At 43.2% G+C, this 15,618-nt stretch overlaps 1 protein-coding gene across 1 annotated transcript; it reads left to right on the forward strand.

Moving 5' to 3' along the window:
• Positions 1-463: 463 nt before the first annotated feature.
• LOC104651270 (N-acetyllactosaminide beta-1,6-N-acetylglucosaminyl-transferase-like) lies at positions 464-11,287 on the forward strand. Its single transcript, XM_010338055.3, has 2 exons — positions 464-5,119; positions 9,182-11,287. Exons 1-2 carry the CDS (start codon positions 4,933-4,935, stop codon positions 9,379-9,381), a joined length of 387 nt encoding a protein of 128 aa, XP_010336357.1. The 5' UTR covers positions 464-4,932; the 3' UTR covers positions 9,382-11,287.
• The last annotated feature ends 4,331 nt before the right edge of the window (positions 11,288-15,618 follow it).

The following is a 15,618-nucleotide window of genomic DNA, read 5'->3' on the forward strand; positions in this document are numbered from 1 at the left end:
GCCTGTAATCCCAGCATTTTGGGAGGCCGAGGTGGGTGGATCACGAGGTCAAGAGATCGAGACCATCCTGGTCAACATGGTAAAACCCCGTCTCTACTAAAAATACAAAAAATTAGCTGGGCATGGTGGCGTGTGCCTGTAATCCCAGCTACTCGGGAGGCTGAGGCAGGAGAATTGCCTGAACCCAGGAGGCGGAGGTTGCGGTGAGCCGAGATCGCGCCATTGCACTCCAGCCTGGGTAACAAGAGCGAAACTCCGTCTCAAAAAAAAAAAAAAAAAAAAGATCTCAGCTCACTGAAACCCCTGCCTCTGGAATAGCTGGGACTACACATGCGTGCCACCACACTTGGCTAATTTTTTTTTTGTATTTTTAGTAGAGTTGGGGTTTCACCATGTTGGCTAGATTGGTCTCGAACTCCTGGCCTCAGATGATCCACCCACCTCAGCCTCCCAAAGTGCTGGGATTACAGGTGTGAGCCACCGTGCCCAGCCTTGAATGACTTACTTTTTTATGGCCTTATGTATAGGATTTTGTAATGGACCACAAGGTCAAGATTAGGATGAGACATGTGAAACACCTGGGGTTTAAAACTCAAGAAGGTATTCACATTCAGGATCAGCACTCTCAAGACCCTGAGAGTGAACGCCTCATCACTTGACCCTAGTCCTGGCTGGATACACAATAAACCTACGCATAAATCATTAATACAGAAATAGTGTTACTCTTACTCTGAGAGCATGATGCAAGTTATTCAAATAGCAGATTCAGGCATCACACATCACCAATGAAGTGACGCCGTACAAGTAAGTTTTAGGAAAATACATGCTTTACCTTAGGTGATGGATGCCTTACATGGAAACATTATAGACCCAAATATTGCTGAGCCAAACATACACCTCTGCAGTCTAGGGTTAGTGTTAGTCAACTAGGCTATAACAAATTAAATTGCAAGACCAATAATAACTAATAATTTAAAAACAAGAAGAGCAATTGAAAACAAAACCAACTCAGCACTACACCGATAACAAAGTGCCCTTGTGGAGTGCCAATGAGATCCATTCATGTGCATATCCAGTAGGCATGTCACAAGATCGGCAAGTTTAATAAGAAGCCAGACTCAGGCCGGGTGCCATGGCTCACGCCTGTAATCCCAGCACTTTGGGAGGCTGAGGCAGATGGATCACGAGGTCAGGAGTTTGAGACCAGTCTGGCAAACATGGCAAAACCCTGCCTCTACTAAAAATACAAAAAAATTAGCTAGATGTGGTGGCAGGTGCCTGTAATCCCAGCTACTTAGGAGGTTGAGGCAGGAGAATCACTTGAATCTGGGAGGTGGAGGTTGCAGTAAGCCAAGGTCGTGCCATTGCGCTCTGGACTGGGTGACAAAGTGAGACTCTGTCTCAAAAAAAAAAAAAAAGAAAAGAAAAAAAAAGAAGCTGGACTCAGCAATGGGATACTGAATATGAACCCTAGTAATGCATTGATTTTAATTTTTGAACACAAAATTATACTTTATAATTTAGTTATTAGTAACTAATTACCAAATAATAATTAGGTATTTAGTAACTATTAGTATTAGTAACTATTTATAACTATTAGTAACTACTAAATACTAAAGACTCCTCAGTTGCCATAAAAATTACAGTTTTCAATTCTGTATTATATCACCATAAGAAAAGAGGAGAATCACTTTGCTGCCAAAAAGGATCCTCAAGGTACATATACTAGGCTGGGCATGGTGGCTCATACCTGTAATCCCAGCACTTTGGAAGGCCAAGGCAGGCGGATCACCTGAGGTCCGTGTAAGGTTTTTAAACTGACTGCACCATGGTCACCATGGTGACCTCCATGACTCACACGTACCATCTGGATGGCCTCCTGGAGCCAGAGAATCTGAAGTAACAGAAACACCACAAAAAGAAGGAAAACGGCTGCTCCTGCAGAGCCCAATTAACAAATCTGTCAACATTCCACCATTGTTCCAGACTCAATCATTCCTGCCTTAACTGATAACTTAACCTTGTGACACTGGACCTTGTGATACCCACCCCCAGCAACACCCCCTGGCTTAAAAAAAAAACAAACCCAGGCCGGGCGCGGTGGCTCAAGCCTGTAATCCCAGCACTTTGGGAGGCCGAGGCGGGTGGATCACGAGGTCGAGAGATCAAGACCAACCTGGTCAACATGGTGAAACCCCGTCTCTACTAAAAATACAAAAAATTAGCTGGGCATGGTGGTGCGTGCCTGTAATCCCAGCTACTCAGGAGGCTGAGGCAGAAGAATTGCCTGAACCCAGGAGGCGGAGGTTGCGGTGAGCCGAGATCGCGCCATTGCACTCCAGCCTGGGTAACAAGAGCGAAACTCCGTCTCAAAAAAAAAAAAAAAAAAAAAAAAAACCCACCTGTACCCCACAGAAAAACTCTTCTACTTCCTAAAAAAATTCAACAAAAACACCTCAAATATCTCATACCAACAGACTGCTGTTCTTCTTCACAGGTGTGAGCCACCACGCTCAGCTAATATTTTGTATTTTTAGTAAAGACAGGGTTTCACCAGGCTGGCCAGGCTGATCTCAAGTCCCACCCTTATATGACTTCCTAAAAAGACAAGAAGGAACTACAATATAAGACATTCAATAGCTTTCTTATCATAACCACCAAGAAATATAATGGGGAAAGATTCCACTATCATAAAATACATATAAACAATTTAAACAAGAGAAGTTTGAGAGAAAAGGCAAGGTGGGGAAAAAGTGTTCAGATACAGATATAATCACCTTTTTACATAAAGCAGCCAATTACAAATCAGTAAGAGAGGACTGTCATTATAAAAAGTTGTGGGAGGAGGAGGAGTTGGATTTCACAGTTGTCAGCAAGGGAAACACCAGGAAAGAAGGAGATGGTGAAGTGGCAGATTTAGTATTCATATGAAACTATATAGTCATCCATCAGTATATGGGGGGGTTGCTTCCAGGAACCCCACATATACCAAAATTCATGCACACTCAAGTCCTTCCCTAAGAAACTCAGTATAGGAAAAGTCAGTCCTTCCTATACGTGGATTTCACATCCCACAAATACTGTATTTTCCATCAACATTTCGTTGAAAAAATTTTAGGTGTAAGTGGATCTACTCAGGTCAAATCCACACTACTGAAGGGTCAATTGTAGTTAAAAGAAACCCGTATAAGACCAATCTCCTCAACTCCACCTGTGTTTTGGGAAGATGGAGTGGAAGAATGTTGGGATCTGTATAAAACGTAATTTTTTTTTTTTTAAAGACAGAGTTTCGCTTTTGTTGCCCAGGCTGGAGGGCAATGTCGAAATCTCAGCTCACTGCAACCTCCACCTCCCAGGTTTAATTGAGTCTCCTGCCTCAGCCTCCCAAGTAGCTGGAAGTATATGCATGAGCCACCACGCCAGCTAATTTTTTGTATTTAGTGGAGGTAGGGTTTCACCATGTTGACCAGGCTGGTCTCGAACTCCTCACCTCAGGTGATCCACCCACCTTGGCCTCCCAAAGTGCTGGGATTACAGCCGTTAGCCACCATGACCAGTCTTAAAATATGCATTTTTTTAAAACAGAGATGGGGCCGGGCACCATGGCTCATGCCTGTAGTCCCAGCATTTTGGGAAGTTGAGGCAGGCAGATCACCCTGAGGTCAGGAGTTCAATAACAGCCTGGTCAACATGGTGAAACCCTGTCTCTAGTAAAAATACAATTAGCCAGGCATAGTGGTGCATGCCTATAATCCCAGCTACTCAGGAGGCTGAGACAGGAGAATTGCTTGAACCCAGAAGGCAGAGGTTGCAGTGAGCTGAGATTACACCACTGCACTCCAGCCTGGGCAACAGAGTGAGATTCCACCTCGAAAAATACAATACAATACAATACAATACAATACAATACAATACAATACAATACAATACAATACAATACAATACAATAAAAATAGAGATGGGATCTTGCTCTGTTGCCCAGACTGGTCTCCAACTCCTAAGCTCAAATGATCCTCTCACTTACGTCTCCCAAAATGCTGGGATTATAGGTGTTAGCCACCATGCTTGGCCCAAAACGTGCATTCTAAGATCATCATCAAGAGGTAGAGTTTCTTGTACCCCTGCAGTTCTCAAAGTATGGCTCCTAGAGCCGTCAGTACTGGGAACTTGAAAATGAAATTATCCGTCCCCTCCCCACACCTGCAGAATTAGAAACTCTGCAGGGAGGAGTAGCCAGCTGTGTTCTCAAGCTCAGGTGATTCTGAGTTATGCTAACCTTTGAGAACACCTGTCATAGGGAAATAATTTTCCTGTAATGTGTTTTAGAAATTTAGCTAAGTAATTTGTGTGTTTGAATCCTTATTATAGATATTAAATCATATTTAAAGGCTAATAGGTTACACTCTAAAAATTAAGTCTTTAATGCATTAAATTTCCATGCCTCATTAAGTAAAAGATTCACAGAGGTGAATCAAGGAATAGGTGGTTCTTCCAATGGTTTGTTTTGTTGATTCATTGGTGTTCTAAAGAAAGGCTAGGCATGTTGGCTCACACCTGTAATCCCAGCACTTCGGGAGGCTGAGGTGGGCAGATCACAAAGTCAGGAGTTTGAGAGAAGCATGGCCAATATGGTAAAACTCCATCTCTACTAAAAATACAAAAAGAAAAAACAAAAAAACAAAAACTAGCTGGTCATGGTGGTGTGCACTTGTAGTCCCAGCTACCCAGGAGGCTAAGGCAAGAGAGTTAGAAACAGATCACCCCGAGGCGTGATCTGTTTGAACCCAGGAGGCGGAGGTTGCAGCTCACTGCACTCCATCCTGGACAAAAGAGGGAGATTCCATCTCAAAAAGAAAAAAGGAAAGAAAGAAAAGAAAAGAAAAAGAGTGCACAGAAGGGCCAACAGCAAAGGGAACAAAAACACAAATTCCCATGTCCTGCAGGAAGAACACAGTTGTTCAGGATTCCTGCACAATTCCCCGACTGATTCCAACCACTTCTGTCTCTCTCCTCATGAACCCTGTAGATGCCCCTGGATCCAGGAACCAAGAAATCTCAGCTACGAGTCTTAGAGCTGTGAAGTGGATTTTCCAGGAAGATATTCACAAAGGCTGCCATGGTAACACTTCCTCATTTTTCTTTCTCCATTGGAACTTCCATTTTCACCATCAGAATAAAGAGAGACAGTGAAAGGGCATTTAGAATGACAGCGTCTGTCTGGAATGATCATGGAAATGGTTGTGCCTGGGTCATACGGTGAGTGGTCAAGAATTAATAGCTCTGAGTACCTGCCAGGAGATTTGCAGTAATTATTTCCTCTTACAGATTTAGAGCTCTAGAACCCTAAGAACTCTGGAACTCTTCACTTTATAGATATGGAAACTGAGGCTCTGAGAAAGAAAATGACAAGCCTGTAAGGTGCTAGTGAGAGGCAGGACCAGCAACAGAACGTGGCCATCTGATTTGGAGCCTAGGGCTTTGTCACTGCAACCTGCCTCCCTGCAGCCTCTGCTTCCTGCAGCAATAGCTAGATGGAACACGGAAAGCGCTCAAGTCTCGTGAACACACTATAAATGGTAGCATTTGACTAGCCTTCCCTGCACACACACATACCACACACACACACTTGCTCGATGTGAAACAAGTCACAAAATTCTTCAAAATACTTCTCAGTTCATGCGTCATCTGAATACACAGACGGGTGTGAAAATGACCTCCTGTTTGTGAACCACGAGAGAGATTTGCTCTGCTCTGGTTCTCAGCGCCTTCAGAGAACATCTGTGGGAAAGCCCCTCCTCACTTCCCTTCTCCCTTCCTTTCGGACCCAGAAGCTGAGAACTCATTTTTCTCAGTCAGTCGTTTTCACAGCCTAGTCTATGAAGAATGTCACTGTGTGATAAAATCCTCACCAAACCTCAGCAAAATGAGAAAAAAGGACGATGCGAGTTTTTCAAAAAGCCATGTTTCTGAAGTTTAAAGGACTGTCCTTTATTTGAAATTAAGTCCTTCCTCCTTTGTATGTGTGTTAAAATAACATATTTAAACATGAAATGATAGAAACAGATGATGGAAGTCACTTAATTACATGGCAAAACAAAAGTTAGCCATTGTATGTTTGTTAACGTTCTTAATATTTCTAATCCATGAGACTCACGTGTCTATGAGAACAGGGCCAGGCGCGGTGGCTCACGCCTGTAATCCCAGCATTTTGGGAGGCTGAGGCAGGTGGATCACCTGAGGTTGGGAGTTCAAGATCAGCTTGGCCAACATGGTAAAACCCTGTCTCTGCCAAAAATACAAAAATTAGCTGGGAATAGTGGCACACGTCTGTAATCCCAGCTACTTGGGAGTCTGAGGCAGGAGAATCACTTGAACCTGGGAGGCGGAGGTTGCAATGAGTCGAGATCATGCCACTGCACTCCAGCCTGGGCGACAGAATGAAACTCTGTCTCAAAAAAATACAAACAATGTCTATGGGAACCATGTCTTTAAGCCACTGCTCTTCAAAAATGTGCTTCTCACTCATATGTGAAGAGCCCGTTTTTTCTTTCCAATCGGTTGTGCAGTAACATTATTACAAAATATAATGAAAAGGATTAATTAAAAAAACAAACAAAATGCTGCCTGAATTTTGCAGTAATGTCAGATTGCTATAAAAGTTCCCCAATCTGCCCAATTTCTGCATTTACTTACTGCAGACTGTGGTTAGACAGTTAGGAAACCAGCCCCCGTGTGTAGGACACATCTGCAGTACATGAAGTTAGAACATCATGCTCTTTGTAACGCCAGGCTCTGCAGGGATGTGATGAGAAAAGGTGTTTCATGGCCCAATCCATTTGGGAAATGCTGAGAAAATAACGCAGAAATTTCAGAGCCAGTCATCTGGTGATATGGGGAGTAACATGCAATCTTTTTTGAACTTATTGACTATAGAACCACCACTCCTATTTTTGGTAGTTCTTCTCTTTCATGTCTTTCTCTTAACTCTCATGTTTCATAGATTGCAGTTTGGGAAACCACCATGCACTGAAACATAGCAGCTGCCTGTTTTCTGGGAGAGAATATTGAAGGCATGCCTCTTAGGCCAACTTGGCATTTAGAATACTGAGATGGGCCACACTGCAATCCGTGGATGTGTCTGTGTGCCCATATCTCTTTCTGCAACTTTACTTCATCAGGAAGCAAAACTAACCCAATGTTTTCCTCTCTCTTATGCCAATTGATGTCACTTCTAACCTTGCCTCCTTTCTCTGACCTGCATTCCTGGTTCCAATGAAAGCTCCCGTGCTGGCCAGGCATGGTGGCTCATGCCTGTAATCCCAGCACTTGTAGAGGCTGAGGTGGGCAGATTGCCTGAGGTTGGGAGTTCGAGACCAGCCTGACCAACACGGAGAAACCCCATCTCTACTAAAAATACAAAATTAGCCAGGCATGTGGCGCATGCCTGTAATCCCAGCTACTCGGGAGGCTGAGGCAGGAGAATCACTTGAACCCGGGAGGCAGAGGTTGCAGTGAGCCGAGATTGTGCCATTGCACTCCAGCCTGGGCAACAAAAGTGAGACTCCATCTCAAAAAACAAAAACAAAAACAAAAAAAACCTCCTGTGCCTTGCTACCTTTCTCCTTTCTCCAATTCAGCTCACCCAGCCCCTTCCTACAATTGATGTTCCTTGCCCTTTCCTGCTGTGCACATGAATTCACCATTTGCCTGTCAGTAGAAGTCATCTTCATCCTTTAAACCCTTCCTTTACACTGCCGCCAAAGTCAGTGATCTTCTAAAGCCACGCCTCTAACCACACCATGCAAGGCTTAAAACTCTACCCTACCATCCAGGTACAGGGTCCTTTCAACACCCAAGAACATAGTGTCCCTCTTCTGCCCTGTGCCTGCCAACCCTGAACCATCCTCCCACCACCATTGTGTGGTCACACCCTGTGAACCCTTTGGGTCTCAGCTTCGCCCCAGGAGTAGGATAGCAGCTAAAGGAGCAATAAGATAAAACAAGGAGAAGAAGAGGGCAGGGCATTTTGAGATCAGGCTTCCCAGCACGGTTTCTGGGGCAGACCAGGTTTCTGTGAAGGTGAAGCATTGTGGGAGGGAGGGAGAAGTGTGTGGCTTCTAGTTCCAGCTTGGAGTTGGACAGAGGAGGTAGTCAGTGAGAAGGGGGGATATGGGAGGAGAGGAGTCCTTGGGAAGGATGTACTGACTAGAGTCATTAAGAAAAAGGAGATACTTCACATCCTAAACTTGCAACCACACACAGCACGATAGTGCCGTCTTCTGTATAAGACTGTGTACTTATCCAAATTCTCACTTATTGGCTACTCAAAGATGCTTCGGAAACTAAAGTACAGTTTGAGACAATTTTTGAAAAACGACTTACTACCTCAGCCAGGTACGATGGCTCACGCCTGTAATCCCAGCACTTTGGGAGGCTGAGGTGGGTGGATCATGAGGTCAGGAGTTCAAGACCAGCACAGCCAAGATGGTAAAACCCCATCTCTACTAAAAATACAAAAAAACTAGCCGGGCACAGTAGTGTGTGCCTGTAACCCCAGCTACTCTGGCGGCTGAGGCAGGAGAACTGCTTGAACCTAGGAGGCAGAGGTTGTGGTGAGCAGAGATCACACCACTGCACTCCAGCCTAGGTGACAGAGCAAGACTCCGTCTCAAAAAAAAGAACGTACTACCTCATGTAGGCCTTTATTTCTGCCTCTTGACTTAACTTCCACAGTACTCCATGGGTTTCTGGTGAGTATAACATGTTTTATTCTGTACCTTAGTATTTAGGGAAATTCTATCTTCCTTACATATGCCTCTCCAGATGTGATCAGATGCCCGATTCATCTTGCAAATCAAGATGACACCAGGAAGTGTCACCTGGTAGCAGGAATAGCCATTGTCTTATTTATTGAATGAATTAGTGCTACATATTCCTACAACTTTTCAGCTTGAAACTTGCATTCACCCACAAAATTCTATTTCAGACTCATCCTTGCTGCTTTTGCAAATAAATGCAGTTGATAGAATCATTTGCAAATGAAGCAGCGTATCTTACACAATAAACACTCATCTCAGAGTTGAGGGAATCCAGGATGCTTTCTCTCTCCAGGATGCAAGATGTCTTTGTTTTGGTGATTGTTTTACTTTGTTTCCCTTGATGTCTTCTTGTTTACTTATAGGCCACTATTGGCGAGATATGTGCGTCTATGGCCCTGGGGATTTAAAGTGGCTGTATGAATCTTCTAGCATGTTCGCTAACAAGCTGGAGTTGGAGACCTACCCACTTACTGTGGAATGTCTAGAACTGAGGATACGAGAGAAAACTCTGAACCAGAGCGAAGTCCCTGTGGAACCAGACTGGTATTTGCTCCAAGAGTAAGAGCTACTTCAAAGAAAATACAAAACAACAACAATTAAAAAAACTAATAAGTCTTATTTTGGAATATGTGCCCTACTTTCCTCATGGATCTTGCCTAGGACACGTGGCAGACCTGGGGACCACCTCTGAGCCTGCAGGAAGAGCATCCCAGGTCACTGTGAACATGGAAGGCGTCAAAGTTCAGCTGACTGCAGTTGGCACCTTAGCCATGAGCGGCTGATTCTTAACTCCTAATGTAACTCCTACTCTAACCCATTCTAATCACAGTCTTTTTTTTTTTTTTTAAATCATTTGATTGTTTATCCATTGATGTATTCCTCATTTCTTTTTAAAAACATCTGAAGAGGCTTATAACAAAGATTATATAGAACATCAGTTTGATAATGTAAACCTAGAAAATTACAAATGGGATCTGTAGAAAGAGGTGGTAGCAAATCTGCTAACCTGGCAGGCTAGTGCGGCTGCTCCAACTGAGTGTCCATTTTGATTCTGGGCTTCCTACTGCTGCTGCTAATTCTATCATGGGAACACTTCTCCTATCATACCAGGTGACATTTGACTTAAGCAATATACTGAAGAATCATAATTTCACATCTCAAAGAAGCCAACTTGGCACACCAGGATCAGCTGCTCCTAAGGATGTTTGTTTTCAATATCTTGTGAGTTGTTCATTTTGTTCTTGACTATCAGCATTTATGAGCAGATAAATAACATCTTGTGGTCAATCATTACTGACGTGGGTTTTAATTCTGAGAACATTCATTTTGTTCTAATTACAGCACTCGCAAAGCAGATCTGTAGCCTTTGGCAAGTTTCTTGATACTTCTGTGTCTCAAATTATTCATCTGGAAAAATGTTTCCTCACAGGGTTTTCTCTGTAACTCGGAAAAAGCGCTAAACCCGCAGGAAGCACTGGGCCGACCTCCAGTATCCCCTAATCACAGTCTTAACTATTATGTTATGCGTTTTGTAAAATGCCCTAATTAAGGAGCGTCCCTTCAGAAATTAGTTGTTTTCCCTGTCTTCCTTATTGAGAGAAGGATCCAGCTTTTTTGTTTGTTTGTTTGTTTGTTTTTGAGACAGGGGCTCACTTTGTCACCCAGGCTAGAGTGCAGTGGCATGACCTCAGCTCACTGCAGCCTCGACCTCCTGGGCTGAAGCCATCCTCCCACCTCAGTCCCCCAAGTAGCTGGGACTACAGGTGCATGCCATCATCATGCCCTGCTAATTTTTTTGTACTTTTTTGTAGAGATGAGGTCTCGCCATGTTGCCTAGCTAGGCTGTCAGCTGTTTGATATGTAAGTAAAGACAGAAAGTCACCTTAAAGCAGAGTAGCTCCTTGCTGTGCCAAGAACCACTAAATGATTGAATACTTATGTTAAGTATAGAGCCACGAGCCTTAGTATTCTGGGGAAAAGGTTTAACCAAGCTCTTTGAATTTTGAGAGCTTTGTGAAAATTGGCCTCCAAGAAGAAGCCAGTGGAACACTTCCTGGGGCTCGAGCCTGTTTGTAAAAGGTGATCTGCTAACCCTCAGCCATTACTTTGCCTTAAAAACCTAACTTGCTTTAAAAATCTAACGTATTGTCTACGGCCATACCACCCTGAACGCGCCCGATCTCGTCTAAAAATCTAACGTATTTATAGCAGCATTATTCACAATAGCCAAAAGGTGGAAGCAACCCAAATGGACAGGCAATGGTTTAACAGAATGTGGTGCACATACATTTGATAGAATATGATTCATCCTGAAAAAGAATTCTGACACATGCCACAACATGGATGAACCTTGAAAACATTGTTATGGGCAATAAGCCAGACATTAAAGATCACATATTATATCGTTCCACTTATATGAAATGTCCAGAATAAACAAATCTATAGAGACAGAATGGTGGCTGCCAGGGGATGGGAGGAGAAGGGGAATGGGGAGTTATTATGCAATGGGTACAAAGTTTCAGTTTGGAAAGATAAAAAGTTCTGGAGATGGATGGTGGTGATGGTAGCCAACAACATGAATATACTTAATGCCACTGACCTGTCCATTAAATCAATAAAGACGCTCATCAATAGAAAAGGGACTGATTTTTAAACTTACATGATAAACCTTACCGGTGTTTACTGTGCTCTTCCTAGTCACCTCTCCATAACTTGCCTCCCTCAATTTCCTTTGAGATGAAGGTCACAGGTGTTAAAGCCTGAGTTCTAAGCCACCTCTATGAGAGTCATTCATTTTTCCCTGGGTATCTTCTAGGTCTGGGTATGTATACATGTTAATAAATGTCAGCCTCTCTCTTGTTAATCTGTCTTCCATTATGGTGGGGGAGGGCACCTAAAAACTATGAAGGGTATAGGAAAAAATGTTTTTTTCTAACCTACAGGACTGTCAAAGGACTTCAGTGCTAGCAGTGATCCCAAATGAGAAGCCCAGTCTTTACTGCTGATCCTATTTAAAATATTTTCAAAAAGATGACATGATGATTTGGCAGTGAAATGAAAAGGGTACAAAAAACAAATCAGCAGGGCCAAAATTTGAATTTAGTGGAGCCAATATTTGTTTTTAGAGAAATGACCACAAATCCATGTTTTCTTGCATATTCATTGTAAAGAAATGAATTTATTTCATTTATTGTTATAATGATTTATTGTTATATATTTATAATAAATGAAATAAATTCATTTCAGTTTATTTCATTTATAACAATCTTGTGTATAAATAAAATAAGTATGATTTTAATTTTTTTTTTTTTTTTTTTTTTAGATGGAGTTTCGCTCTTGTTACCCAGGCTGGAGTGCAATGGCGCGATCTCGGCTCTCCGCAACCTCTGCCTCCTGGGTTCAAGCAATTCTCCTGCCTCAGCCTCCTGAGTAGCTGGGATTACAGACACGCACCACCATGCCCAGCTAATTTTTTGTATTTTTAGTAGAGATGGGGTTTCACCATGTTGACCAGGATGGTCTCGATCTCTTGACCTCGTGATCCACCCGCCTCGGCCTCCCAAAGTGCTGGGATTACAGGCTTGAGCCACCGCGCCCGGCTGATTTTAAATTTTTATTATTTTTGAGTCAGTGTCTTAGTCTGTCACCAGGCAGGAGTGCAGTGATGCGATCTTGGCTCACTGCAACCTCCACCTCCTGGGTTCAAGTGATTCTCCTGCCTCCCGTCCCAAGTAGCTGAGACTATAGGCACTGCCATCACACCCAGCTAATTTTTTGTATTTTTAGCAAAGACAGGGTTTTGCCATGTTGCCTAGGCTGGTTTTGAACTCCTGAGCTCATGCAGTCTGCCCACCTTGGCCACCCAAAGTGCTGGGATTACAGGTGTGAGCCATTGTACCTGGCCAGTGTGATTTTTTAAAAAAATGTGTCTAAATGAAGCAAGAGCAGGGGTTGGCCAGATAAATATTTCTGCCTCTGAAGGCCATCCTATCTTTGTCCCAGCTATTCGCCTCTCCCATTGTAGTGCAAAAGCAGCCAAAAGGGAAACCAGTGAACTTGGCTACCTCTCAATTAAACTTTATTTACAAGAACAGGTGGTTGGATTTGGACCATGAGCTATAGTTTGCAAATCCCTGGTCTAAAAGAACCCCTTTAAAATTTTTAAAATAAAAATTATAAGTGGTTAAAAAAAGTATTGTTGGCCGGGCGCGGTGGCTCAAGCCTGTAATCCCAGCACTTTGGGAGGCCGAGGCGGGTGGATCACGAGGTCAAGAGATCGAGACCATCCTGGTCAACATGGTGAAACCCCATCTCTACTAGTGGTGCAAAAAATTAGCTGGGCATGGTGGCGCGTGCCTGTAATCCCAGCTACTCCGGAGGCTGAGACAGGAGAATTGCCTGAACCCAGGAGGCGGAGGTTGTGGTGAGCCGAGATCGCGCCATTGCACTCCAGCCTGGGTAACAAGGGCGAAACTCCGTCTCAAAAAAAAAAAAAAAAAAAAAAAAAAAGTATTGTTATAGTTTAATTGGCAAGGTTTTATATTTCTTAGTGGTACAATAAATTATGGAACTTATATTTCGTAGAATTTTAGATTGAATGACATACAGTGTGTATGTCCGTAAGGCACATAGCATCACACAATAAGGCTTGATGAGAATGAATAGAAGTTAGCAGTTAGATAATGCTTCTAAAGTTTTGGGCAGCACTGTTAAACTCAGTTTGGTGGGGCAGCATATAACATGGCATGCAGAACTTGATGAAGCTTGAGTAAGAAGGTCTGGGTTTAAGGTGTGATGAGGGAGCTCAGGATAAAATGAAAGCATCAGCATACATTCATATGTTTAAAAGGCTCCTGGCGGTGTGGGCTCACAAGGGGATCTCCTGGTCTGCAAGTTGCAAAGATCCATGGGGGAAGTGTGGTTTCCGGAGTGGGGTTGTACCACACTCACCACTTCCCTTGGCTGGGAACAGGGGTTCCTTTGGCTCCAGGCTGTTCCCAGTTGGGTCATCACCCCACCTTTCTTTTCTTTGTTCTCGGTGGGTCAAGTTGTTTGCCTAATCAGTCCCAATGCAAGAACCTGGATATTTCAGTTGAAGGTGCTAAATTCACTGGCCACTTTCATTCCTCTCCATGAGTACTGCAGCTGCTTCTAATCAGCTATCTTGGCCCCGCTGCCTTTGAAGTGACTTTCTAAAGGCAAAACTGACCATGCCAATCCTATCCTGAAAATTCTTTCATTGTCTCCTAATTTTAATAAAATCCAAATTCTTTACAGTGACCTAAAATCCCTGCCTAAACTTACTTACGACTACCACACTAGCCATGTATTTGCAACAGGGAACAGTATCAACCTCCAAGAAGGTGAAAATTGGTTCTGGAGGAATAGAGAGGGGATAAGTCTTACTCTTTCCAGTGTGTAAGGAACAGGCATAGATAGAACACATATAATAATATATATGGAATTAAAATCTTATAGAGGGGGAACAATTAGAAAAAGAGTGTGAAGAAAAACTGAGAATCCACCTAACCTAATCTCAGGGCTACCATGTTGCTAGGGGCTACCATAGTGCTTAGCACTGGTCTTACCTGTAAGTATAAGATACTTATACCGTATATAAGTATATATATACCAATACCTATACCGTATTGCATAGCACTGGTCTTATAGGCAAGACCAGTGCTACGCAATACGGTAGCCCCTAGCAACATGTGGCTATTGAACGCTTGCAACGTACTTAGTGCAAAAGGAAAAGCAAAATTTTAATTTTGCTTAAATAGAATTTCAATAGCCATATGTGGCGAATGGCTATTATATCAGACAGCACAGCTCTAGACACATGATATCTGTGTCTATCCATGCTAGCATCAGGATACTTTGCTAGCAATAACAAAAATTCAGAGTGGATTACACCTAAGTCCAGATAAGAGAGAATCCAGGGCGGGCTAATTGGACAGCTTCGAAGCCATTATCACGGACCCAGCTTCTTGCCATCTTCCTTCGCTGCCATCCCGGGTGCATCAGCACTACCCTAAGATTGCTTTCCTGATAGTCCCATTATGTCTGCCACGGTATCAGGCAACACATCTAAAACTAACGCTTAGTATGAGACTGCAGCTGTCTCTTTTTTATTCCTCCTTTTAAAAATGAGATAAAACATCACCTCACATCTCGTTAGGCAGAATTTTATCATATGTCTCTACTGATCACTGGCAAGAAGAATGGGATCACTACACATGACTCAGATGCTATGAGAGCCATTCCCTGGAGCTGAATATAGTGCTGGTCCCCAAAACATATGGCTAGAGGAGGAAGGCTGATAGAGCCAGGCTTTGTAGGAAAGTAGGGACTTGCACACCTCGTATTAAGGAGGGAAGAGTGAAAGCAGAACTTCACCCTCTGTTCTAGGTAGAACTAAGCTGAACTAGTTGAGAATATCCCTGTGCCAGTGGTTTTCAGAGTGTTGTTATCCAGAAACTTTTTAGAGAATTGAAAATCGTCAGGTCCCACCCAAAACTTATTGAATCAAACTCAGGATGGTGCCCAAGAATCTGTGTTTCGACAAGCCTTCTACGAGATTCTGATACACCCTAGTTTGAAAACGTTGCCCTATTCTAGTGGTTTTCAATTGGGTGTGTTGTGTCGGAGGGGTGGGGGAGGGAAGGGAGGGGAGCACAATTTTGCCCCTAGGGAACATTTGGCAATGTCTAGAGACATTTTGGTTGTCACAACTGGAGTGCAAGGTGCCTCTGGCATCTAGCAGTAGAGGTCAGGACAAAGTGCAAGACAGTCTCCCACA

This window comes from Saimiri boliviensis, chromosome 4, assembly GCF_048565385.1.
Source record: "Saimiri boliviensis isolate mSaiBol1 chromosome 4, mSaiBol1.pri, whole genome shotgun sequence".
Taxonomy (NCBI): domain Eukaryota; kingdom Metazoa; phylum Chordata; class Mammalia; order Primates; family Cebidae; genus Saimiri; species Saimiri boliviensis.

Excerpts from the sequence above, each read along its gene's own strand:
- LOC104651270 (XM_010338055.3), top strand. The coding sequence starts at position 4,933 with ATGTCCTGCAGGAAGAACACAGTTGTTCAGGATTCCTGCACAATTCCC. Across the intron at positions 5,120-9,181 it reads TATTCACAAAGGCTGCCATG|GCCACTATTGGCGAGATATG; the intron begins GTAACACTTCCT and ends GTTTACTTATAG.